Below are 26494 nucleotides of genomic sequence, written 5' to 3'. Positions count from 1 at the left end.
ACTTCTCATTTGGCTTTGGCTTCTCATTTCCCTGAATTTCAGTATATGCGGCAATTATCTCCATCTGGCTGACCCTACCGCACTGTACACAGCACACTCTGGACATTTGGGTTGCATCCAGCTAAGTTCTGCTCAGAGTAGACCCACTGAAATGAATGAACCGAAGTTCATTTTGTCTATTAACTTCAGTGGGCCTACTCTGAGTAGGCCTAGCATTGGTCACAAACCATTGTCTCTATCATGCACCATCTTTCTTTATGGCTCTTATTTCCATTCACATTTCTCAACCTAGGACTCAACCCTGTCACCATCAGCATCTTCTCACTTGCCTCTGGATCTCTCTGTGTGTTCCTCTGATGTTTCAGAGCTAGCAGCATGTTGCCCATGCCAACTCATCCCTCGTCAGTAGGCCTTCCTTGCTTCTTTAGAATGGACAAGGAATTGCAAAGGGTTTGTCAAAGGGTTGTATCCAGCCAAGTCCTACTTAGAGTAGATCCACTGAGATAAATGAACCTTAGCTAGCTATCCCTGTACTGTTGGTCTACTCTGAGTTAGAACTACCATTGGATGCAACCCAATACCTTTTCAACATGGTGAACTTTCACCCTCAGCTTTGCCTTGAATTAAATATTTGCACCCAGGTGAGTACTGCACCCCCTCCAGTGTCATTTGCACCCTACTTTATCCCTCCATAATATAGACCAGCTCGCTGATCTCTGTGTATTGTTGATGAGCAACTTCATTGCAGTGATCTTCTGAGACCCACTAAACTGCCCCATGTCCACCTGGGAACACCCATTGTTGTGCACTCCTGTCTATCTATCTGTTCCCAAAATAAAAGATGAGAGCCAATGCTATAAATGTGTGAAAGGCAAAATCTTTATTGCCCAGGTTCTTTAAGCAAATCTCTGGCTTATTGTTGTTGTTGTTCTTGTTGCTGCTGCTGCTGCCATTATTATTAAGCAGTATTGATCTAGATGCAATTTTGGTGGGGTGTTTGCTTGACAGTAAATGGCTAAAGATGCAATCCCTGGCATTTCCGCTTAAAGGATCTCAATTAACAAAGATGTGGGAAATTTCTGCCTGAGACCAGAAATCTACTGCCAGTCAGCCCACTGGGACTGGTAGGCCAGGAAGAAGAGAGGCAAACAGTAGGCAGAGCCAGAGCCAATCAACTCTCATTTTGTCCCCCTCTCCCCACTGAGTTCTGCGAGGGCAACTCTGAGACTAAGGATGAACAAATGGGTAGGCATTTCTGCCCGGGATTGATTGTAAGAAGGCAGGTGGGTGGGAGCTGGCTGAGGGCAGGCTGAGGTTGGTGGGGCAATACCTTGTTTGCCTGAATGTACCAGCCTCCACCACAGTCACAATAAATGGAACTGGAATAGATGAACCAATGGTTTGGTTCTATAAGGCAAGGACCTTTCGTTACTGTTGTCAAATCTATTTGTCAGCAAATATATGCAAACAAAGGATTCAGATCCAGGTTAGAGTAGACCCAGGACTCACTGAAGACCCTTTAATTTCAACGGGTCTACTCCAAGTGTGACTAGCCCATCTGGATCCAGCCCAAGGAGCCAACACACACACACACACACACACACACACACACACACACACACAGAGGAAGAAATCATGCACTCTATAATCTTAAGGGCTGGGTAGTGGCTCCATGTAAGCAAATCTGCACACCACTGTCAGTTCAGAGCTTTAGCACGGGGGACAGGAAATTGACACAGCAGGTAAGTTCCATGCCTGCTGCCAGAAACATGAATTGTGTGATGTAGATTGTACAGGCGCCATCTCACAAGCACCCCCAGCTGCAGTGTGGGCAGGCAGGGACAAGCGAGGGCCAAATGCTGTACTATTTGTGCTTCTGCTCCCTGTTGAGCCTTAACACAGCATGGGGCATTTTAATAGGAATGGCTGCTGTCATGCCGCTGCAATAACTAATCACACATTCTTACATTGGGAAGGAGGGGAGTCGGCTTCGATTGCAAGGGAAAGCAGGTTTCAAACTCAATTTAGTGTTGTCAAATTCAAAAATGAGGCCTCTGGCATTGCAGAACTTCAAGCTCCATATAGCATACAGCTTGGACCCAGATAATGAAATCTTTCATTGCAATACCTTCCTTGCCAATAGGGGATAAATAGCAAGAGCACACCCAGAGACACTAGCAGTAGGGGTTTTTCCAATAATAATAATAATAATAATAAAATCCGATTGGAAAGAAGCCCCCAGAGAAAAAGACAGTGTGCAATGATATTGTAGGACTTCATATATTCACTCTGTCTTAATGATTCCACAATAAATTGGCTCAGTTTGCACTGAGGGTGAAGGAATGGTTGGGGAGTGTCCCCCCCCCCCCCAGTCTCCCTTGGACTCCAGCTGGGATAATTCTGTCTATCCCCATGAGCAGTAATGATAAACCCATGCATGGATTTGAACTACAAATCCAGTAACTGGGAATGGGGAGCTGGGCAAGAGAGGACAAGCCCTTATATACTCTTGGGCCTCTTGTTAACCAAAACAACAGGAGAAATAAAAAAAATCCTTCCAGTAGCACCTTTAAGACCAACTAAGTTAGTTCTTAGTTGGTCTTCAAGGTGCTACTGGAAGGATTTTTTTTATTTTGACTATGGCAGACCAACACGGCTACCTATCTGTAACAGGAGAAAGTAACCTAAAGTTAGGAATGGGAGAGAATGTAGATTCATTTGAAGGCAAACCTCCCTAATTTGCAATTTCTGAAACAATTCACCAAACAAAACACAGACCTCTACAGAAATTCTCACGTCTCTGGGTTTGCCAATGCAGTTTTCCAGCCAAGAAATACATACAAAAATTGCATATACTAAAGTGCCCATATAAATGCATATAGACATGAAAAGAGCATGCAAAGATGTGTTATATTAGGGAGCTTTTTTGCAAAAAAAATATATGTGTATATTAGGCAAAACAGCATGTAATATGTATAGATTGGCATAGATTCTCCTTAAAATGCTGGTGAATTTTCATGCGGAGATGTTCTAAAAGAAAATGCAAACTGATGTAGAGAACTGAATTTAAGATTGGAAAAATAAGAAATTGAGAGAAACCAAAACTGACAGATGCACCCATCCTTGCCCAAGATCTAAGAGGATCTATCCTTTGCCTGTAGCTGCCAGTCCCTTTCCATTATCAACTCAAATGAAAGATAGAGTTTTACGAAACAGCCATCATCTTGTGCTATACTTTTGCATCCTTTATGTCAACAAAGACATCCAGCTTACATGCCACTTGCAAATGTTGGTGGTCTTGCCACTGTATCCTCCTTAACAATATTTGCCCCCCTACCTCTATGTGAACAGTTTTGAGACCTACCCCTCACAACAGTTAGCAGACAGAATTCTTACCCTTTTTGTGATAGGTATATGTCAGGGTTGGTGAACCCGTAGCCTTCTGGACGTTACTGGACTTCAACTAAATCCTGGCAGGTGCGGCCAAAGGTCAGGAATTATGGCCATTGGAATCTAGCAACACCTGTCGGCCCAGAAGTCCCCCAGATCTGGTACATAGCATCTATGAGGTTGTTTTTCTCTTCCTCCCTGGTATATACAACAGCAGCCTTTTCAGTATATGCAATCCACATAATAATGGATTGTGAGTCTTCCAAACAGAAAGCAATTCTACACATTTGAGCTGACTGCAGAAACAATTTTCCCTCTACCTGCTGATTCATCACACGGTCATTCAATTTCAGGGCATCATCCTCTTTATTATTTAAAAAAACGTGTTTAGTTCAGGCAACTTTTCCCCTGAGGTAAAAGCAACAATTACAGGGTACTGATTGGGATCAGTACTACAGCATGTGGAGAAAGGGGTTTAAACCTTTACTCCATACCTACAGCAGTTTTCCACTTAAAATGTGCCCCTCCTAGCTACTGTTTGCCACCAGAGGCAGTGCTGTAGCTATGGGGGGTAGGGGGTGCCACTAGCAGGGTTAATAATAATAATAATAATAATAATAATAATAATAATAATAATATTTATTTATTTATACCCCGCCCATCTGGCTGGGTTTCCCCAGCCACTCTGGGCGGCTTCCAACACAATATTAAAATACAGTAATGCCTCAAACATTAAAAGCTTCCCTAAACAGGGCTGCCTTCAGATGTCGTCTAGTCTGGTAGTTGTTGTTCTCTTTGACATCTGGTGGGAGGGCGTTCCACAGGGCGGGTACCACTACTGAGAAGGCCCTCTGCCTGGTTCCTAGGCCCAATACTCACAGGCAGAGCAGCAGCAGCAATGTCCCGAGGCCTCCTTGGAGCCTTGTAATCTGTGGTGGAGTATGGCCCCGCTCCCAGGCCCAAGATGGAAAGTGGGCTTCAAGGATCTGAGGGCAATGAAACAATCGCTGAGACGGCTAGAGCACCGGTGGCGGATAACTCATTCTGAATCTGACTGGACATGGGTTAGAGCTCAGTGTCGAGCCTACCAAATGGCAACAGTGATGGTGAAGAAGACCTTCTTCACCGCCTCTATTGCATCTGCGGAAAACAGTGGCATGAGACTCTTTCAGGTGGTTTGCAATTTAGTGGAACCACCTGCTCCATCAGGGCCCAGTAGAGGCCACATGATCTCCTGCAATGATTTTGCAAAGTTTTTTTGCAAAGATAAAGTCGCTCAGATTCAGGAAGAGGTAGACTTCACTGTGGGAGCAGGGCCGGGGCGAGAGAGTGCTAGAGCCCTGTTTAGTCAGGTTGCGTGGGATCAATTCCAATCTGTTACCCCTGAAGATGTGGACAGACTGCTTGGACGAGTGAAACCAACCACCTGTCTCCTTGATCCTTGCCCACCCTGGCTTATAAAAGATAGCTGGAAAGCCTTTAGAGAGGCACCACTGAGGCTCCCAGCCTGTACGCAAAAGTGTATGTGTGGGTGTGCCAAACTGGGTCTTTGACCTGGGTTAAATAAAGCCTAGATTGCTTCTGCCAGGGGTACCGTTTACTGTAAACACAAAACCCCAGTGGAGAAAATTGCCAGGTCAATCAGAACCAGACAGTCTTGTGAAAAAACAACAACAGCTAAGTACACAACAGAAAACAGGTACTGAGAAAGGAAACAAGAACCACATGCTCACAGAACAGAACAGCAATTTCACAGACTCCCTTTCTTAAATATTCCATTTCTTCCCCTCTAATTTAAGTGGGATCTGCCAAAACCAATGAATATCCTCTTTTGGCAGTTAGCACATTCTGTGGCTGTGTGGTACAACACCAGAGTGTTCAAGGCAGAAACTAATTGGAATAAAGAGCACCGTTTGCTGTAAAAGTCAAGCAAAACTGTGCTGTAGTGGAAAATGTCATTTCAATAAGAGAATAGCTGGGGCTTAAACTCCTTCATCCTTGCAATGGTGATTAAAATAAATAAACCTCATTGATAAAATGTTTTCCCTAAACCATAAAAAGCAGGTTGGCTTTGCAAACTGAGAAGTGGTGGATTGAAGAAACTTAAGCCAACAACACATTGGCGGTAAAGTAGGTTAGCATGAAGTTCAGGTCGCTTCTGCATTCTTTGCAGCACCTCGCACAGTGTATATAGTATACACTATATAAAGGTAGCATTCTACCTGATTCCCTTCATCTGCTACATCTTTAACGCAGCATCCCTTCATGTTAATTCACATCCCTCCTGCTGTTCTAGCCTGAACCAAGTTCTGTTGTATGCATCGGGGTGGATTTAGTGTCCAGTTCTGCCAAATTGTAATAAAATGGCTAAAATCTGTCATACATTAAAACCACAAGCCATGTGAAACAATTCAGCATAAAAATGGGAGACAGAACTTCAAGCCACACTAAGGTCTTATCCACTCCACCTGACGCTTAAAACTAAGTGCCAAGCAACCAGACATATCCAGGAAGGGAATTCTACAACCTGGGTGCCACAGTGGAAAAGGCCCTGCCTTGCATCCAACCAATTGTGCTTCTAAAAGTGGTGGGATACGTGCTGTGTCAAAAAAATACTTCCTGCATTTCCCCCCGTCCCAGTTATTATGCATCAATTAATGAGATAAGAAATTGCATTCAAAATTTTGCCTAAGGCATGATAAAATTTCAGTGAAATTCTTATGAATGGGGTGCAGGATTTCTTATGTACTTGCCTTGCTTTTTAGGTAGCCAACTGTTGTTTGGGAGTGTCCTTCCTTCCATTCTACAAATCATCTCACCAGTGAGCTGCACACTGCAGCCTCCCCAGGTGCCCATGCCCCAATCAAAACTCATCATGCAGTAGCTCTACCCATGAAGTGTTTGAGATCAGGAGGCATGGGCAGTCAGGGAGCCTGCACAATGCTGGAGAACTGCTTGCTGGAAATAAAAAGCACATCCACCACCCTTGACCATATGGAAGGAAACAGACCTTCAAATATTTGGATCCCAAGCCAAAGCTTTCGTTAGCTACTTGGCCAAGGCCAGCCAGTGAGCTTTGGGACTGAATGGGGATTTGAACCCAGGTCTCGTCAGTTTTCATCCAATGCTCTAGTCACCATAAGCGCACTGGACCACACAATGAACAGTTTGATTTGGGATGGTGATTGTGTTTTGACTTACATGCTAATGAACAACCAAGCCATAACATCGAAACTGTGCACTGACTGATTGCTGATTGGAGTGGGAAAAGCTTCAGTGCTAGATAATTCTGCCGCACTACTCCAGCTTCCAGAGAAAGTGCTAAAAAAAGCAAACCCACCTCTCCTTCAAGATAGATTCCGATGACAATTTGTTTCCTATCTGTTTACACTGCTTTTCAATTATCTAACTTACAAAGGGGATTACACAACATACAGTATTTTTTTTAAAAAAACTAAGCACAATCTATTAAGAGCAACAAAACCAATGAAACCTAATTAACAGTCAACAGCAGGATCAATCCACAATGTCAATCGATAAGCAGGGATCTAGTTTTCAAAGGCCTGATACCAGGAAAAAAAAATGTTCCTACTTGTCTCTGAGAGGAGGCAAATGCCCGAGTCAAATGAGCCTTCTCCTTGGGAAAGGCGTTCCACAGGATTTGGGCAAGAACTGGAAAAACTGCTGCTCCTACTGGATGCTGTTCTTGCATCTCTCAGCCAGTGCTGATGGTATCTGCTTATAAACTCTCTACATGGCGACTGAATCTGTATGGAGCATCTGATGCCTCCAGCCATTCATAAAGGAAAACTACACATTTCCACCATAATGTATTTCAGTTTGGTAGGTCAGATTTGTGACCAGACATGCTAAATGAGTATAAATGATGTTGTTTTAGTCACCAAACACCAAGCCCATAGGAAGCCAACACATGGTCCATCCAGAAGATGAATGGATGGAGGTCAAGATGTTCTCAGAATTTAGTCCTGTGTGCTTGACCCTCGCCACCTCCTGGGCTCATGCTCACTATATCGCCACAGATTTTTGTAAGAACCATAAACTTTCTTTCCTTATGATTTTGAAACAAAAGCTGGGGTTTCCAGTGTGCCACATCCTTTGCTTAGTATCAAAATTACATACCTGTGCAGCAAATTTACACATGCCCAGAATGTGTGCTGCCTGGATTTTTTATTATTATTAATAATATTTCCCATCGAGCCTGTCTCCTCTGCAAAAGTCTTAATGTTTCAAATAATTCACCTGCACTAAACTGACTAAATCACCCACATTCACCCTTCCCTGGCCTCTACCAGCAATGTTTGCATTTGTTTTGCCAAATGTGAGAGATCCAGGGGTCAGTGACATGAGCCACACATCTCCATTTGTCTTCCCTCTGAACAAACAAGTCCCCAACCAACTCATTTGAGTATACCATGTGTCATTCACCAAGCTACCCTTGCATTTTGTTGGTTCGGCACTAATCTGAGGCCCAATCTGCACCATACATTTGAAGCAATTTCCTACCACTTTCATCACCTAATAATCTTGGGAACTGTTGTTCCTTAAGGGTGCTGAGAGCTGTTAGGAAACCTCCTCACAGAGCTGCGGTTCATAGAGTGGTTTCTCAATCCCTCTTCCCAATAAACTTTGGGAACTATAACTGTGCGGTGAAATAGTGGGTTTCCTAATATCTCTCAGCACCCTAAGAAACTACAATTTCCGTAATTCTTTGGAGGCAGTCGTGACTGTTTCAAGTGGTATTGTGCTGCTTTAAATGTATAGTGCAGATGTGGCCTTAATGTTTGACTGTAGGAGGATCTGATAATAGACAACCAGGGCCCTGGTAGTGAATGGGGGGCAATGAGGAAGGACAAAAGTTGGTGATATCCGGAGCCCATCTCCACTTCATGTGCTCTCTTGTTTTTTCCAGAGTCAGTGCCAATGGCAGTCATCATAGGCGTGGCAGTTGGAGCTGGTGTGGCGTTTTTGGTGTTGATGGCCACCATTGTGGCCTTCTGCTGTGCTCGCTCGCAGAGAAGTAAGTCACTTTCTTTTTATTCAATTGACTCTCTGACCATATCATGCTGGAAGTCTGGAAGCCCTTCTTCTCTGCCTAGGAAAACCACATGGAGAGGTAATGCAAGTTTATCCAAAGCTGCCTCTTCTTGTGACGTCCTCAAAGACCCGTCTGGCCTTGATTCCCTGGTTATGATAAACATTTTATCCCTCCAGTCATGACGCTGGGATGGAGACAGCTTGGGAGGAGTCAACTTCGGCTAGGTAAAATCATTTGTCAAGTCTATAGTGAAGGGAACTTTCATTAGATTAGGTTGATGGCTCTATCTGTAATTAAGAGAAGGGAATGTAACCCAATGGTAGAGCACATGTGTTGCATGCAGAGAGGCCCAGGTTCAGTTCCTGACATCTCCAGGTTGTGCTTGGAAATACCGTGCCTAAAACCCTGAAGATTTGCTGCTGATAGATAGGCCAGTGGTCTGACTCAGTGCTAAGGCAGACCATCAGGTGCCAGCTATTTTACACATGCTGTGCTCTTAAGTGCAATGTGTAGAATAGCTCTGAGCTCTTGCTGCACATGCCTCCAGGGTGAACATGATGTGGATGCACCATATTATTGGCTGACTAAATCCAACTTGCTTTGTACACATGCTTAAGTTGTCCTTGTGACTTCTTCAACCCACCATTAAACCATGCCATAAATATGGGAAGTAATGTGAAGGAAGTACATTGTAGAGTTATCCCATGTAAACTTCAGCATGCTGTTGCAGCACTGCATTTCAGGGCCTCTCCAGGTGTCCTTTTCATTGTACATTCATGATTATTTGTGCTCATGATGGTACTGGGACAGTTATGCATGATCCCATTTTCAGCACCATTTGCACCTGCAGCAGTTTTGAGGCAAATGTACTCTTTGTTTGCAGTCAGTTCATGTCCTGTATCTCCCTGCTGAAATCCTGAAACTTTTCATACTGCAAATGTTTTAGGTTGTTGGTTTATTTGTGCCACTTTTGTTGTGCTATAGCACAAGAGTGCCCTTCCAGATGAAAATAAAACAGCAACATTGGGAAATCACAGAACAACTAGTAAAGCAGAATGATGTGTGCATGGTCCAGTATAAATCCACCACTCACACACTATTATTGTATCAATGGCATGTTGCAGAATACACTTGCGAAGGAACTTTCCATTCTGCCATGTACTGTATTTGCCACATGCAGCACTGTTTCCATTGTGCTGCAGTTTGTCTTCCACCAAAAGTTGCATTATTCATCTCACTGTCCACTGTAGTGAAATTATGTAATTATATTTTCATTGCATTATCCCACTCCATTCATTTCAATGCAAAGGAACCACAATGCAAAAAGGGGAGTGGGGGAGAGAGAGAGAGACTATTCCATATCATTTGCAGACTAAGAACAACAATAGTGAACACTGATTATAATTGCTAGATTGAGTTCTGTTCTGGACATGGGACAAATAAGCAGACATTGGCAGTTTCTGCTCCTGTTTCTGTCTGAATTCTCTGACATCCATACTTCCATCTCCACCATCGAGCAGCTCTTGCCATTTGGAGATTTATTCTTATCTTAGCTGTCATCTGCTTTCCTAGAATTTCCACCCAATTGGTGCTAATCTTGCCATCTGGAGAAATGATCAGTTTGCGCCTTCTCTTTGACAGCCAGATAGATAGATAAGATTAATATTTGCACCAGCCACCAAGCATTGCTGTTACTCTTCAGATGTTTGAAGACATTGACCATGCCTCCTCTTAAATTTCTCTTCTCCAAACCAAACATACCCAGCTCTTTCAACCATTCTTCCACAGACTTGGCTTCTCCAGACCTCCTCATCAGCCAAGTCAATCTCCTTCTTAAAATGTGGCTCTCAGACCTGAAGACAGTGCCATTTACTGCTTTTCTCATGGGACCCCAATATCTGCCCTGGGTTGGGCAGCCCGCTCCTCCCTAGTTGCAGCACCAACCCCATCTGGAGGTGACATCAGACTTCTTCTTTTGCATTTGACCAAATGTATGGAGAATACAGCAGAAATACGCATTAGCTTCGTATTAACGTGTTGCTTTTATCTTATACTAAAAGACGTCTTGGTTTTATGAACATTGCTCCCCGTTCTGAGCCTGCAGGGATCAGGAAGGCTATACATTTAAAATGAAATCTATACTCGAATCCCTTGCTGAGCCCGTAATGCTGTTGGCTTTGCTGCAGAGTCGACGAAGCAGATGTTAAAATAAACATCACAAATGCAAGAAAAGGATTGTGGAGGTAAACAGGAGCAGCTCATTAGGAAAAAAAGCATAGAAGTTAAAGAATGATTGTTGGCTGAGCGAACAGGGATCAAACCATCGGGGGAAGGAAGAGTGATTGTTCTGAGCTTCTGAGACAGCAAGAGAGAACAAGCAGTCCTCAACCATGCCTCTAACTGTAGGGATAGTGAAAGACAAATAAGCCAAACGCTATGCAAAATCCCTGTGTTGCGGTGCCAATATATATAAAAAAACCAGTTGGTTCTTTCTGGATTGTTTGCAAAGAAATCAAAGAGCCAGAAGCTCTCCCTGGACTTGCTTAATGAATGGCTGGGCCTGCATACTAGTTTGTTCTTAACAGCAATAATTGTGTCTGCTTCCCCCCACTCCCCCCCCCTTTTATGACTCTCCCAAACCCCATTAAGCGGCTCTTTCAGGTATTAGCAAATTAAATATCTGGCAGTCATTAATCTTGCATTTTGGTAAGTATTTTTTGATGGGCAGGCGCGCGGCTAAGACCTGAGAAGAGGCCAATTCAATTTCAGTGGAATCATTCAGCGATGATGGCACCATTCAAGCTTGCTCAATAGAAAACGGGCCAACCCGTCGTTGCGGTGTCAACGGTCAGACATAATCAGTCTCGTCTGCACATTCCCCTCATCTTTCTTTTCTTTTCTTTTAAGATAGATGTGAGCACACTGTATCATTCCTGTGATCCTGGGACAGAGGGAGAACATGTGGCTCATTACCTACTCCTTATTTGATGTAACCAGATGGCTCTGGATTATTTGCAGGGCACACAACATCTAACATTGGTATATTTGTGATGATGACAGATCAGGCGTGCAGCAGTGGTGCCAAGGCTTGGATTAGGAAGCAAAGCCAGAGTTTCAAAGCACCGGATGTTTGGAGGCTGGAGCCAAGCTAGTGGCATTCCCAAGGCTCTAAATGAAACCTTTGGGTCTACTCTGTCTTGATTCACAAGCTACAAACATCCATGAACAGTGTGCATGAGGTGGTGTTGGTGTTGATTTGCATGCTGATCTCCTTCAGCAGATCTGCATGCTGAACTCAAAACAAACTGAGCTAACTGACATGGATGTAAGAAAGCATTGCTTTCTGTTCTGCCCTCTTGTTAATCCCATGCAGTGCTGTCTCCATTCTGCTGCAGTTTGTCTTCTGCCAAAAATTATGCTATTCCTCCTGCTAGCTGCTGTGGCAAAATTATGTAATTTACTTAAATAATTAAACACATGAATTTGAGAGAGGTGTAGCCAATTACATATCATTTGTAGACTGAACAGAACAACAGTGAATACTGATTATATTTGCTGAGTAGATTTCTGCTACAGACATGGCATGAATAAACAAAAATTGGCAATTTCTACTCCCATTTCTGTTTCCATTGGAATTCAATACAGGTTGGATTTAGTCCTTGCTGACAGGTATTTTCTCATTCTCTCTAGACATATTAACAACTGCAGTGCCAAGTTCCATGGGTCTCCCATGCAGCAAAGGAGCCCTTGTTAAAGGAGAATCTGCTCCATTAAATGTGTCTGTGTATCATGGGATCAGTGTATTTGTAGGCTGTATCACTTTTGCAAGTGTTCATTCATAAGTCCATCCCAAACAATTTCTACATCAATTTGCATGAAAATTCTTGTTTAAATACATACTTTTAAGATATAAAATGCACAATTCTAAATGTATTTTATCCTAATATATATTTTACTGTACTTAACAAGGCATCTATACCACTTAATCAAAAGAAATCTCTAAGTGGTGTAAAATGTTCATTAAAAATGCACTCAAAACAAGTGATAAAACAGTAAAAAAATAATAATGAAATTGCCAAAATACAGGATAATCAACAGTTTCTAAAAGCAAATGTATGTAATATACTGACATATCTGAGTAAGCATGCTTAAACAAAACAAAATAAAATAAGTAGGTGGTGAAAACTGTGCCATAAAGGTGCCTGCCTAATATCAATACAGTGGTGCCTCAAGTTACAAATGCTTCAGGTTACAAACTCCGCTAACCTAGAAGAGTTACCTCGAGTTGAGAACTTTGCCTCATGATGAGAATGGAAATCGTGTGCCAGCGGCGCAGCAGCAGCAAGAGGCCCCATAGTGAAAGCACGCCTCTAGTTAAGAACGGTTTCAGGTTAAGAACGGACCTCTGGAACGAATTAAGTTCGTAACTAGAGGTACCACTGTAGTCAGGGAATTTCAGAGCATAAGTGTTGCCATGCTAGTGCCCCATCTGCACTAGACAGTTACAGTAATATCATTCCACTTTGAGCAGTAATGGCTTGCCCCTAATAAGTCCTTGGAACTGTAAGGGTTCTGAGAGTTGTTAGGTTACCCCTATTCCCCACAGGGCTTCAATTCTCAGACTGGTTTAACTATCAAACCTTCTTCCCAAGGAGCTCTGTGGAGTCTCCTAACAACTCCCAGCACTTTAACAAATTATAGGATACTTTGGGGGACTGCTTAAAGTGATACAATACTGCTTTAAATTTATAGTGCAGGGGTGGCCTAAAATCCCAATTTCTTGCAATTGTGGAATGAACATTATGATAGAATCATTTAGTAAAACCCCCTGCAATGCAGGAATCTCAACTAAAGCATCCCATCCAACCTCTGCTTATAAACCCAAATGAAGGAGAACCCATCGCCTCCCAAGGGAGTCTGTTCCACTGTTGAACAGCTCTTACTGTCAAAGTCCTTCCTGTTTAGTCAGAATCTCATTTCTTGTAACTTGAATCCATTGGCTTGGGCTCTACCCTCTGGAGCAGGAGAAAACAAGCTTGCTCCATCTTCCATCTTTAGATATTTGAAGATGGCTATCACATCTCCCCTCAGTCTCTTTTCCAGGCTAAACATACCCAACTTCCTCAACTGTTCCTCAAATGGCTTGGTTTCCAGACTCTTGATAATCTTGGTCACCCTCTGCACACGTTCCAACTTGTCAATACCCTTCTTAAATTGTGGTGCCCAGAATGGGACACAGTATCCCTGGTGTGGTCTGACCAAGGCAGAATAGAGTGGTACTATTATTTCCTTTGATCTGGACACTTATACTTCTGTTGATACAGCCTAGAATAGCATTAGCTTTTTGTTTGCTTGTTTTGCTTTGCTTTGTTTTGCTGCTGTTGCATAACACGATTTTCAGTTTAAGCTTGCGATCTACTCAGACCCCTAGATCCTTTTCACAGGTGTCCTCCATCTTATACTTGTGCTGCTGGTTGTTCCTGCCTAAGTGCGGAACCTTACATTTGTCCCTATTGAAATTCATTTTGTTAGTTTTGGTCCAGGTTTGCAGTTATGTGGCAGTGTTCCTTGTGAAAGCGCCAGGCAGTTGAGAATAAAAAAATTAGGAGAAGTGCAAAATGCAGAGGACAACTCTTTTCTGGACCACACATTTGTTGCAGAGTTGAGGAACAGATCAGTTCCTATAAGAGCCAGTGTGGTGTAGTGGTTAAGAGTGATAGACTCGTAATCTGGGGAACCGGGTTCGCGTCTCCGCTCCTCCACATGCAGCTGCTGGGTGACCTTGGGCCAGTCACACTTCTCTGAAGTCTCTCAGCCCCACTCACCTCACAGAGTGCTTGTTGTGGGGGAGGAAGGGAAAGGAGAATGTTAGCCGCTTTGAGACTCCTTCGGGTAGTGATAAAGCGGGATATCAAATCCAAACTCTTCTTCTTCTTCTTCTTCTATATTGCTAGCATCAGCTCTCTGTAGCAACTAAGAATATGTTGGGGCAGGGGGATAAAAGGTAGACTAAAAGATGTGTAAAAGCCACCAATAAAAACAAGAGCACCCTAAAAGCAAGAGATAATTCCTAAAAATGAGTACTGAGCCCCCAAAGCGTAGCAAAAACACACACAAAACCCATGTTTTTGCTGCTTTCCCAAAATGAGTCAATTCAACCAATCAGGTGGTTTTCCCTTGGGAAAGAATTTCACAAACAAACATGAACACGCTTACATTTAAAAGGTCTGAGTTTTACTGAGCCCACACATTTCCAGTAAATGTGTTTACGATTTAAAAGTAGCTGAAAATTGAAGGTGTGCACTTTGCTGAAGAAAACTGCATCCATTGATGGGCCAGCTGACTCCACAGTAGGATTTGTGCCACAAGCCCAGCAAGTACCACTAAGACTTGAGACTGGAGTGCCAACTCATTAGTGTAATAGCAGTGGGATGTGTCAAAGCAGAGTTGATGCAAAGCGGACCCCATTCTCAGGAGAGTTGTGTCATCTTCATTGCTATCAGAGACTTGTCATCAAAGATCCATAGGCCAGGCTCAGAGGAAGCAACCTCATTGGTGGATAGATTCTTCCTAGGCAAGTGATCATCATTCCCAGCCAATCTCTCTTATGGCTGTTGTTGTTTAGCCGTTTAGTCGTGTCTGACTCTTCGTGACCCCATGGACCAGAGCATGCCAGGCACTTCTGTCTTCCACTGCCTCCTGCAGTTTGGTCAAACTCATGCTGGTAGCTTCGAGAACACTGTCCAACCATCTCATCCTCTGTCGTCCCCTTCTCCTTGTGCCCTCCATCTTTCCCAACATCAGGGTCTTTTCCAGGGAGTCTTCTCTTCTCATGAGGTGGCCAAAGTACTGGAGCCTCAGCTTCACGATCTGTCCTTCCAGTGAGCACTCAGGGCTGATTTCCCTAAGAATGGAGAGGTTTGATCTTCTTGCAGTCCATGGGACTCTCAAGAGTCTCCTCCAGCACCATAATTCAAAAGCATCAATTCTTCGGCAGTCAGCCTTCTTTATGGTCCAGCTCTCACTTCCATACATCACTACTGGGAAAACCATAGCTTTAACTATACGGACCTTTGTTGGCAAACGTCTTATGGCTAGCACAGGGGAAAACACAGCTGATGTCATTGCCTGATACCTCACATCACCCATTCAAACCTCCTGTAGGTTCTAGGCTTGGCCTCAGCAGACTTTTGAACTCTGCAGTTTTTTGAGACAACTTTTTGAGTTGTGTGAGACACCCACCACCCCTCTGCAGTTTAATGGCTTTTTCTCTAAAATAGGAGTGTGCAACCATGCTTCCATAACCCACAGAGGATATCCTCAGAGAAGTGTTTTGTCTTACATCCCTCACTGCTTGCAAAATATGCTGCTCAGATGAGGAAAACACATAGAATACCAATGCTCAGCATGGCACATTTGCCACCATATGGCCATCTGTCACTCATAACGTCTTCTTCCTGGCAACCTCCTCAAACATTATCTGTTCCCTTCTCTGGGCGAGAGTAGGGAGGGAAAGAGTCCGTCCAGTTTGTAGAAGCAGCTTTCTGGGGGACACCTGCCTGGCCAGCAGATGTTGTCCCTTCTCCAGAGAAGACCTACACAAGCATTTGTCATTCAACAAACAGCACACAAGATGCGTTTGGGGCTGGAAATCGCCCCGTGCAGCAGTCTTTGTTCCGCATGAAAGAATTCTGGCTTTCAAGCAGCCAGAGATGTTGCGTAGGAAAAATGATGGGTAGACTAATCTGGATATACTTGTAAACAAAAACATCAGTCTATTGTCTATTGGCCAATTCCAGTGCAACAGTTTTTCCATAGAGCTGTACTTGTAAATACACCTTGGGGTGGCATTTCTCAAAGAGGTACACAATATTTCTGATTCAAAATTGGAAGGATACGTAGAGCAAGCACTCAACTCATATAATGTATATTGCTGCTGTAGATTCCAAGGTTTTTTTAAAAAAAAACAACAACTTTTTTTCCTCCCAGCAACGCACTCAAATGCTATCCCCAATGAGCTCTTGATCTCCATTTCCATCATACATAATACCTTTTTGCTGTTGGCTCCAGGTTGGGGTATGCTTGAACAGACAAACAAGCCTTAGAATCCAGACTTGACACCTTTTAAAACTGTGCAGTCATGGAAGTTAGTGAAGTCATGGAAAGCCTCAGCAATCCGATCAATAGATGAGGAGAAACTCCACCATTAATTAAATTAGCAAATTTTGTTAGGACCTGGGAAAACTGAGAGGGATCAGATACGTTTCAGTTAACATAGGCAAAGCTTGTAACTTTCTGAAATAGCTATTTTGGCACTAATGGAAATTTAGATCATCTGCTTTCTGCATGAAGTACCTAGCCAATTATAATGTAGAAAACCATTTATTTCTAGTTTAACTACTTTTGGGATAATGTGTTGTGGTAGTGAATAGTATGATTTCCCTCCTCCTCTCTCTTTTATGGATTGTGTATTCTTTTAGAAATCTTAATGTACTTTTGAAAAAAATGAATTAACTGCTATGGAGAGTGTGTGGATTTGACTCCCAAGGGAAGCAGAGAAATTATTTATTTTTATTTTTTATTTTTGGAACTGCTCCAAATCACAGCCTAGCTTCTTTATGGTCAAATGCATTGTGCATTGATTTCCCAGGGGTCCCACTAGGTGACCCTGCAAATGCATTAGCAGGTACCATGGGGAACCACCTCAATAAAGGTTTACCAGAGCCCCTACTAGGTGACTCAGCAGTCAGTGGTTGGGGGCTCCTCCATCCTGAAGCAAAAACACTCTTGAAATCTGCTTGCTCACAGCCTCCAATTTCTTGGCTAGGAATCAGGAAAAGCCTGACTAAGCTAATGACGGGTCACGGGCGGTAGAGCAGGTATCACAGAAGGCGATTCTCACTCCCGCTTTAATGAGAGGAAGCAAAAGGCATCACAAGCAAATTATGTATACAGTAAGCAGAGAGATTCCTCAGGGGACATATTTTAACGGGCTTAATACACATCTGTTGTTGTTTCCTGGATGACATTACAAGCCACAAGTTATTTAAGGAGTAACGTCCCTAAGAGAGGACTCTATGAGGCCGTAATTGGCTTTTCATTGTGATTAAATGCTGAGGCTTTTGGCGCTCAGGACATTATTTCTACTCTTGGACAGAGAACAGGAAGAAGCAATAAACTACAAGAAAGAAAAAGGGGACAAAACCAGAAGGGAGAAATGCTTTTCCTGCATCATGAAGCTTGGAAAATTCCATCTTGATGTGTTCATAAACCCATTACTAGTAGATGCCTGGAGGATAGGCCAACAGTGGTCTCAGAACACATTATCAAGAAAAAGGTATAAGAAAATCAGTAAATTAAGTATTGATTTGGCTGGTGGCACCAGGTTATCAATTAAGGAGCCTTTGCCCTGGAGGAAGGGATGCTAATTCAGACACACTCCAGGTACTAGTAACCTTGATATTTTTTTTTTACCTTGTGACAACTAAGGGACCTATATTTTTCCCCTCTGCATTTCCTTGCTGGACAAGCATTTGCATGCCTTTCTTCACCTTTGGGATGAAAACAAAAATGGCTGGCTGCAGTGCTTTTATTGTGATGAAACTCACTGGTACAGAGCACGGGTACCTCTTTTTCTGCTGCCCATGGCAGCCATTATGTGCTGTCACCTCAGGCACTATAAATGCTAAACAGCACATATCAATCTTCCCCAACCTGGCAGCCTCTTGATGCTGTTGGACTCCAACTCCCATCAGCCCTAAACAGCATGGCCAATGGTCAGGAATGGTGGGAGTTGTAGTTCAAAACATCTGGAGTGCACCAGCTTGGGGATGGTAGCCATACTGTATGACCATCTGCTGAAGATTCTTTTGTGCAGGCTGCCCTGTGCACAACTGTTGCCACCTGTGTTAAATCCTCTTTCACTGCAAGTAATTCTTCCTACATGCTTGTTTCGGTGCTTATGAATGGAAGCAGCATTGTGGAGGTCTTGAGTGTGGGCCTCCTTGGAGCAATAATGAGATGGAAAGTGCAAGTTGGCACCGGGGTCCTGCCCCATACCCTTCCCTCTCTTTCAACATCTCTGCTATCTCTCTGCCTCTTGGAAGCCACAAGCATCCTCTTGTTTGGATGATAGACTGAACAGCAGACACATGAACACTTGAGTTAGTGCCTCCTATAAAGTATTCCATCTTTCAAAAAACCAGCCAAAGAGATGATTCATAGCCTGTCACTTGAAAGCATGCATTATTTATAGGGATTTCAAAACAACTCCCATTCCAATGTGTCTCCAGATTAGGTTGTAAAGTGCCCCCTTTTGCCGAGTCGCTCAAGTTGTTAAGTCCCCCAGCTGCAATCTGCAGGATGTGATGAGAAAAATGCTGAAGACTTTTCAGGTCTCTCTTTCCCCCTGACCCCATTTTTTAAGGATGATTATTATTTTTTGCAATCAAACAGGAAATCAAGGACACCAACATAAATGACTAAATTCAGCCCAATTCCATACATGCTTAATAGGATGCCAGTTTGCAAAAGCTTAATAGGATGCCAGTTTGCATGCACCTTTAAGCAAACAGACTGGCGGCATTCAGAAATGGCTCAAGGTATATCACTGCCTGAGAGGACGAACACAAATGGCTTCTCCTCCCACGAATTAGCATGGAGCACAGCCCATGGAGACCTTCTCCTGTGCCAGCCCCACAGTTCCCATTCATTTCAACAAGGCTTGAACAGAAGAAGTTGCTGAAAGTCGTGGTTGAGACTTTCCAGTGGTGGCTGGTACCCACTGAGACTTGTAGGGTGAAAGGTACATGGTACATGGAGAAAGAACCAATGACAGATAGAGATGGAACAAATGAGAGGCAGAGCCAACTCATTCTATTTTTGCCCCATCCTCCTCCCTGCTGAGTTCTACAAGGGCAAAATTGAGACTACGTAGGCTAGTGCTACCCCCAGGACTGGCTATAAAGAAGAAGGCAGGCAGGTGGTGAGGGGCTGCCTGATTGCAATCTGGTCCTCTGTTTGGACCAGTGTCCAGTTCCATCTCCCATTAATACTACCCACAACCTCTGCCTGAAGTGAGAGCTGCTTCTTCCTGCATGGCTACAATTCTCAAGTGTGTAAGCTATGCGATTTCACCACAGTAGGCAGCAAGACAAATAAGGTGGGTTTGGGCAGAAGGTGAACTGCAGGGGAATGAAAACAGTGCTGCATGAGACAAATGCAGGAAGGAATGGAAAAGGATGCCTTCTTATATCCTTCCAGATGTTGTTGGACTCCAATTCCTATCAGCCCCAGCCAGTACGGCCGGTAGTCAGGGATGGTGGTAGCTGGGTCCAACAATGTTCTGGAGGGCTGTAGGTTCCCCATTCCTGCTCTGGAGTTTAGCTTGGGAGATCCTAAGAAAGACAAAGGCCAGTTATGAATTGCAGACCCATTTCTCAATGTGTTTCTTCAAAGCCTGGAGCTGTTTAGGTTTACCTCCTCTGCTGCCTTTAATCTTAGGCACACACAGAGAGAAGCATTTTCTTTCCTTTCAGGCCTGCTGTTTGGTATCTTTGGTTTAATTTTTCAAAAACAGTCTCTTCAAAGAGCATCATTCTCCTCCTGGGAAACTGGCGGGAGATGTTGGGGCTGGAACGCAAGTCGCTAAATCCCACTGCCCTTCTTTTCTCTTAGCTGCTGCATGAAAGCAGGCCATCCCCTTCCAGCTCAGCATCTGCCGCTGACTGTGCAGTGCTCTCCTTGAGAATACCCAGCATACCTACTTTGCTGGGCAGATAACTAATTAGATAATGTCTCTGATTCACTAAGATGCAATAGCTGAGCAAACAAAGAGCACGTTGCACATATGGACACTCTGTGCTTCCAGTTTGGCTGTCTGGCTCAAACCAGGATGTGCAGGAACTGCAAAGATGGGCATAAGAAGCATCCATTTATTACTTAAATAAATAAGCAAAGGGCCTTTAAACTTTTGTCCCCCTGCCACTCACCTCATTTTGGAAAGGTTCTATTACAGCTTTCTCCAACCTAGCAGCCTCCAGATGTTTGGACTACAGTTCTGATCAGCCCCAACCTTGTTGTTGGCATCCATCTGTCTTGAGAGACAATCAAGTGTGCCTTCAGGTTGCTGTGTTAGCAACAACAAAGTTGCCCCCTGGGACGCAAGCCTGGGTAGCGTGTATGGAGGTTCTGGGCTGCCCAGAAAACAAGATTCCCCTCTTGGCCTTGCTGATATGGTCCAAAGGAAAGCAGAGCAATATGTTTGTCACTAACTTAGCTGTAGGAGTTGCCAGAAAGAGGCATACAAGAAGCTATCTGAGGGGCTCCACTCCAGATTTGTGTAGGGTTCGCTCTTTAGCCTTTTCTTCTCCCAAAGATATCCCACAAGGCATAGTGTTCCTTCTCCTAGCTTCCCAGGTTGACGAGCCTCATCTGCGTCCCATTTCCCTCTACAGCGCATGCAGAAAACACCTTATTGACCAGTGGACCCACTATTGGCCTTATCTTCTCAGTCCACCAGAGCCTGTCTTCACATGTGGGGGAAGTCTCTTACTCACCAAGGATTTAAGACCCATCAGCTACCTTCACCTGGGTTAGCCGGCCAGTCTAAGCTGTTTCCCAGGGTGTGGCCACTGTCACATGCTGACAGCTTCAAGGAGCCACTAACAGGAGCTGAGCGCAGGTTGGGGACCAAAGGTGGACAAACTACCCCAGAAGGAACACAGTTTTCCCCTCCCCTAACACCCCGTACACCCCAGCACGTTTGTATTACCTAAGGGGGGAAACAGGCATAAAGAAATAAACTAACAACTGTAGCAAAGTGAAATATTTTAATGATTAACAAATCCCCATATAATTCACCTAGATATCAGATGCCTATGCAATCCTGGAATGTGCTAGTGTGTTGTTGTCTTTGTTGTTGTATTTATTACCTGCCCTTCATCAGCAAGTCCCAGAACAGGTTACAACAGCTAAAAAATTCATAATGAAAACAATTAAAACATATTAGAGTCATGAGAATTGAAACTTGTTTATGATTGTTGTCTTATTATTGCAATGTTCGTTATATTGTAGGGAAAGGGTTTTTTAAAAAAAAAAATGCACACATTGTTGAATGGGGATTCACCTGTCTTTATGGGTCTCATAGACTGTGTGGTCTTGGTTGTATTCTTCGTTCAAGAGGTTTAATAGCTTAAGCAAGTCATGCTTTGCATGCAGAAGGTGTGAGATTCAAATCCTGTCTGAAACCCTGGAGAGCCACGGCCAGTCAAGGGGAGCAATACTGAGCTGTTTTCTAGAGTCCCTACATAAATCACATCTGTGCCATAGAACAGAGATGGGGAACTTTTTCTCTCCCAGTTCTGGGAGCCACATGCCATGAATGGGTCAGGCCAAAATAAAAAATGTATGGCGCAACACATGTAAATTTTACCTCTGTGCAATCCCTCTCTGCTCTCCACCCACACAGGCAAGAGGCATTATCAGAGCTCAATGACACATTTCCGCCAGGCAAAGCAAGGGCTGGCCTGGGAGTCATGGGGTCTGGCTGGGGTGTTGTGCAGGGAGAGTCCCGAGAACCAGATAGAGATGCCTGGAGGGCCACATTTGGCCCCTGACTCTGAGTTTCCCCAACCCTGCCCTATAATTCCTCCAGGAATTCTCTCCAATACACTGGGGTACAATGGCAGGTGAGAAAACGGTTTCCTAGACGATGAAAGTTGCACTAAGTCAAAGCTCCAGAGAAAAGCATGCCATGCAGGAATGTGTTAGAGGGAGAATTTGGAGGAGTGCAATACTGGGGTTTTTTCCCCAAAGCAGGAGCAATAATCTCATTGCCAGAGCACCAGGATAACTGAGGGAGCCTCCATGCTCTGGCAAGTGAATGAGGTGGAAGTTAGGCTTTTGTTTGTGATAAACTAACATAGAGGGAACTGGATAATGTTTGGAAATAATCAGAGGCTGGGTACTTCCTTGCTTTTTTTTTTCTTTATAGGGTCCCTACATCGGGCTAATAGTTTAAACAGCAGCATTTCTCTGCAAGGTGGTTTGCATTTCTAATCAAAAGGTCAAGGTTGCATTTTAGCTGAATGAAGATATTTTTGTTAAAGTTTAATGTGTGAACCTATGCGGGCAGAGGTAGACACTACTGCTATTCTGCTAGGATCCGTGTAATGTTATGGAGCAGCTTTGTGGGGGGATAACTTTTACTCTCTTGCTCTTTTGTTTAGATCTGAAAGGTGTGGTTTCTGCCAAGAACGATATCCGCGTTGAGATTGTTCACAAGGAGTCTGCCTCAGGCAGAGAAACAGAGGAGCACCCGACGATCAAGCAGCTGATGGTGAGGATTTATTCTCTCTTTCCTTAATCTGTTGCTCTGTCTAACCTTTGACAGTAATGAGCACGGGCGCAGTGCGGTTCAGTGCGCAAAAGCCCACCAAAGGCAAAGTATGCTCTTCTGAAATCTCACACATCGCTCAGAGCTGTTAAAGTTACACCGCTGTTGGAAACTCCCAGAGTGCAACTTTGCTAATGAAGACAAGAAGCCAGGAGAGGTTTGCTACAGAGCACCACAGCCTTCAGTCTCTGATAAACAGAAAGGCCTATCCAAGCCCTCAATAGGGAAATTGATGTGGCTGCAAATGGACAGAGAAGGGGAAGCTAAGCAACATAGTAGTAGTAGTAGTAGTAGTAGTAGTAGTAGTAGTAGTAGTAACAGTAGTAACAACTAATTAGGCACTAATAGCTTAGCTAGACTGAAAAGGCCTCCTGTACAAGATAGATAGATGGCGAGTCTTTCATGGGATATATCTCTGGCCTCGTTACTGTCAAATCACCACAGCTGAAAAAGTGGTATTGTTGATGAACTTAACAACAACCTTGTTGGATCAGTACCAAAGGCTCATCTAGTGCAGCCCTCTGCTCCAACAAGCAGAGCCTGAGTCGCACAGCACTCTCTCCACTCACTATTCCCAGCCACTGGTATTCAGATGCATGTTGCCTCCAGCAATGGGGTCAAATCAAAGCCATTAGGACTATCAGTCATTGACAGTAGCCAGCCAGTAGCAAAGTTTGCCCCAACTTAATGCCTTTCTGGCAGATTTGTGATTTTTTAGGGGTGGGCAGATCACCCTACTACCTATATGTGTCATTTTCTGCTTGGCCCTTCATAAATCTGTTTTGCTGCATTGCCATGCACATTGATCTGTATTTTATTTTTTTAATCCAGGCCCAAATTCATATTTTAATATATGAATATGTAATATCACCCCCCGCAAAATGTAAATATGTATTTTCTCTCAATGTATGCATTTCTAAATGCATTTTATCCTAAAATATGCACTGATAACCTCATCCTCCACAAGTTTGTCTAATCCTCTTGGAGATTCAGTTGATGCCTGCAGTCCCAATGACCTCACCCTCTCCTTTCTCTCAGAGATAACCCAAGACAGTTTGGTTCCTGGTGCTAAGGAATCTGAAAATTTTAATCCCATGGTGTTAAAAATTATATAATAAATTTAAGAAGTTGGCAAATTCTGCTCCGCACCCCACCCCAATTCTGTGCTTCAAAATCTGCTTCCTGAGGTGGGCTTCTTCACCATACCTGGGGTAGGGCAGCCCTGCTCTCTTTTTATAGGGCCTGGTGGACCAGGATTGGTCCTGGGAGTCAGCTGACAGAGTACTCAAGCGATCTGGTACTGCCCCTTCAAAGCACAGAGCTCAGTATTCCAGGCTTGATATGGAAACAGACTGCTGGTGATGCAAGGCACCAGGGCCTGACCGCTGGGAGTCCCATGTTGAGGCACCCGGTTCCAGGCACAGCTATATCCCAGGATATGTTTGGGTAAATTCCTGTGAATTCTTCTTAGCCATCTTATACTGAGCTCAGACCACTGATGCATCTAGTTCATTATTGTATTCCACCTTTGGAGTCAGCCTGCTTCTGAATACAGTCATACCTCATGTTACGTTAGCTTCAGGTTGTGCATTTTCAGGTAGCATCCCGCGCGACCCGGAAGTACCAGAAAGGGTTACTTCCGCATTTCGCCACTCGCACATGCACAGACGCTCAAAATGACATCATGCGCATGCACAGAAGCGGCAAATCGCCACGCGCAGACGCGGGTTGCATTCTTTTCAGGTTGTGAACGGACCTCTGGAACGGATCCCGTTTGCAACCAGCGGTACCAGTTGCTGGTAACCACAAGAGGCGGGACAGCTGCTGTGCCCGTGTCCTGCATTTGGGCTTCCGACAGGCATTTGGTTGGCTACTGTGAGAGGAGGATGTTGGACTAGACTGGCCATTGGGCTGATATAGAAGGCTCTTCTTACGTCAACTCTGGCTAGCAGAAGCTCTCCACTGTTTGAGACAGGAGACATCCCTAGCCCTACCTGAGATGCCGGTGAATGAACCGGGGGCCTTTGTCCTGCAAGGCAGGTGCTCTACCACTGAGCTACCGCCTGCAAATGAAACTTACACATGCAAGCTTCCAAGAGTTGACAAGAGTTAGGGAGAAATGCTCATAAAGCTGGCTGAAGAATTGGCCCCATAGGATTTCTCTGATCTCTACTGTTGCTAATACATGGAGCTGTAGACTGTTGTTTCACCAGCTCCCTGCGACTGCTGTGTTCTGCATCCAAATGGCAGCTTTGCTTTCCGCCTGCCGATGTCACGTTATAAATGACTAATACAAGCAAAACAAATGGAAAGAACACTGAACCGTAAAAAAATAAACCCATCCAGCCATAAAAGCAGAGAACAGATGCAAAAAAAAAAAAACAGGACGGGAGGGAGAGAGGAAGCAAGCAGACTGATTTTAAGCACACCTCCAACCATTACTACCGCAGGCTTACAGCCACCTTTCGTCAACATTCATTCATTTGGGCTGGGAAAGGGTGCTCTGTGAACGATCAATGAAATCCCTGGTTTGAGAGGGGATGCTTTGTGGGGTGGGCAGAATCGATTTTAGATGGTACACATGTACAGAGTGGAGCCCTTGAAATCAGTTTGAAAGGAAGCTAAACGGCAGAGGCGTCACGTTGCTTTGTTATTCTGCTGGTGCTGCTTCTGAAATTGCTGTTTTGTTTCAGTTCAAAGGTCCCCGTAAGATAGAGACCAACATGCTCGTTTCTCCTTCTTCCTCTGTTGTTTGCCCCACACCCAAATGGAAGTTGGTAAATAGAAACACCCAGATTGTTTCAGCCTGGAGCAAAAGGCCAGGATAAAAAAATAAATAAGCAAAGTAGATATTTTAGTGTTGCATTACGGCTGGAGGGCTGCGGTTCAGTTTGCATTTAGAGGCAAACTTTTCTAATCCGCAATTCCTGAAATGATACATAAACCAAAACCACAGCCGCCGTTCAAGTTTCTCACTTTTATGAATTTCACAGTGCAGTTCTTCAGCCAAGTACTGGGCAGAGAAATGCACTAAGGTAATGTGTGTACAAAGATGAAAATATTAGTGAAAATAATGTGCAAAAGTAAACTATATTAGGGAACATTGCTTTTTTGTATTTTTAAAATTGCATTTTTAAAAAGGTGCATGTTAGGCAAAATTCACATTAAATTGCTGGTGAATTTTCATGACAACATTCAAATAAAATAATAATAGTGAATAGTTTTCTAGCATGCAGTTACAAGTTACAAGATTTAAAAAAACCATAAAATCATTCCAATTGCAATGGTTTTTTGGGAGGCTGAACTAGACAATTGCTAGGTATGTAGACGCCTGCTGCTACCTGTGTTCCAGTCAGGGGAGAGAAGAGACAAGCCTCCCCCTATTCATGTTCAGCCTTCCTGATAAAGACCATTGACTGACCCTCAGATATTCAGGTATTTAGAAGGGCTATGGACTCTTAACCACTTACACACACACTTACACACACACACACACACACACACACACACACACACACACTTATGTTGCAAGTCACCCTGAGATTAATTTTAGCAATAGATGCCTGAGAAATTAATTAATCAATTAAAAGAAATCACAAACTGAAGTGGCAAAATAAACATGAGATGGGGAGAATGAGAAACAGATAGAAAGC

The 26494-nt window shown here is 43.8% G+C and overlaps 1 protein-coding gene and 1 long non-coding RNA gene across 4 annotated transcripts in view; one reads left to right on the top strand and one right to left on the bottom strand.

Moving 5' to 3' along the window:
* Positions 1-26494, top strand: part of KIRREL3 (kirre like nephrin family adhesion molecule 3) — a 741064-nt gene that overhangs the window by 694168 nt on the left and 20402 nt on the right. For all 3 annotated transcript variants that reach the window (XM_083480504.1, XM_083480502.1, XM_083480503.1), the window contains 2 exons: positions 8321-8428; positions 22675-22784. In XM_083480504.1, the coding sequence (XP_083336630.1) occupies positions 8321-8428; positions 22675-22784 (218 nt within the window). The remainder of the gene's footprint in view (positions 1-8320; positions 8429-22674; positions 22785-26494) is intronic.
* On the bottom strand, positions 19426-24021 carry LOC310695885. Its single transcript, XR_014520334.1, has 3 exons — positions 23858-24021; positions 21308-21417; positions 19426-19842 (listed from the first exon to the last, which is right to left on the bottom strand). It is a non-coding gene; the product is annotated as an uncharacterized lncRNA (long non-coding RNA).

This window comes from Podarcis liolepis, assembly GCF_965112155.1.
Source record: "Podarcis liolepis genome assembly, chromosome: 16".
NCBI lineage: Eukaryota > Metazoa > Chordata > Lepidosauria > Squamata > Lacertidae > Podarcis > Podarcis liolepis.
This window is presented reverse-complemented; position numbering and strand designations above follow the sequence as displayed.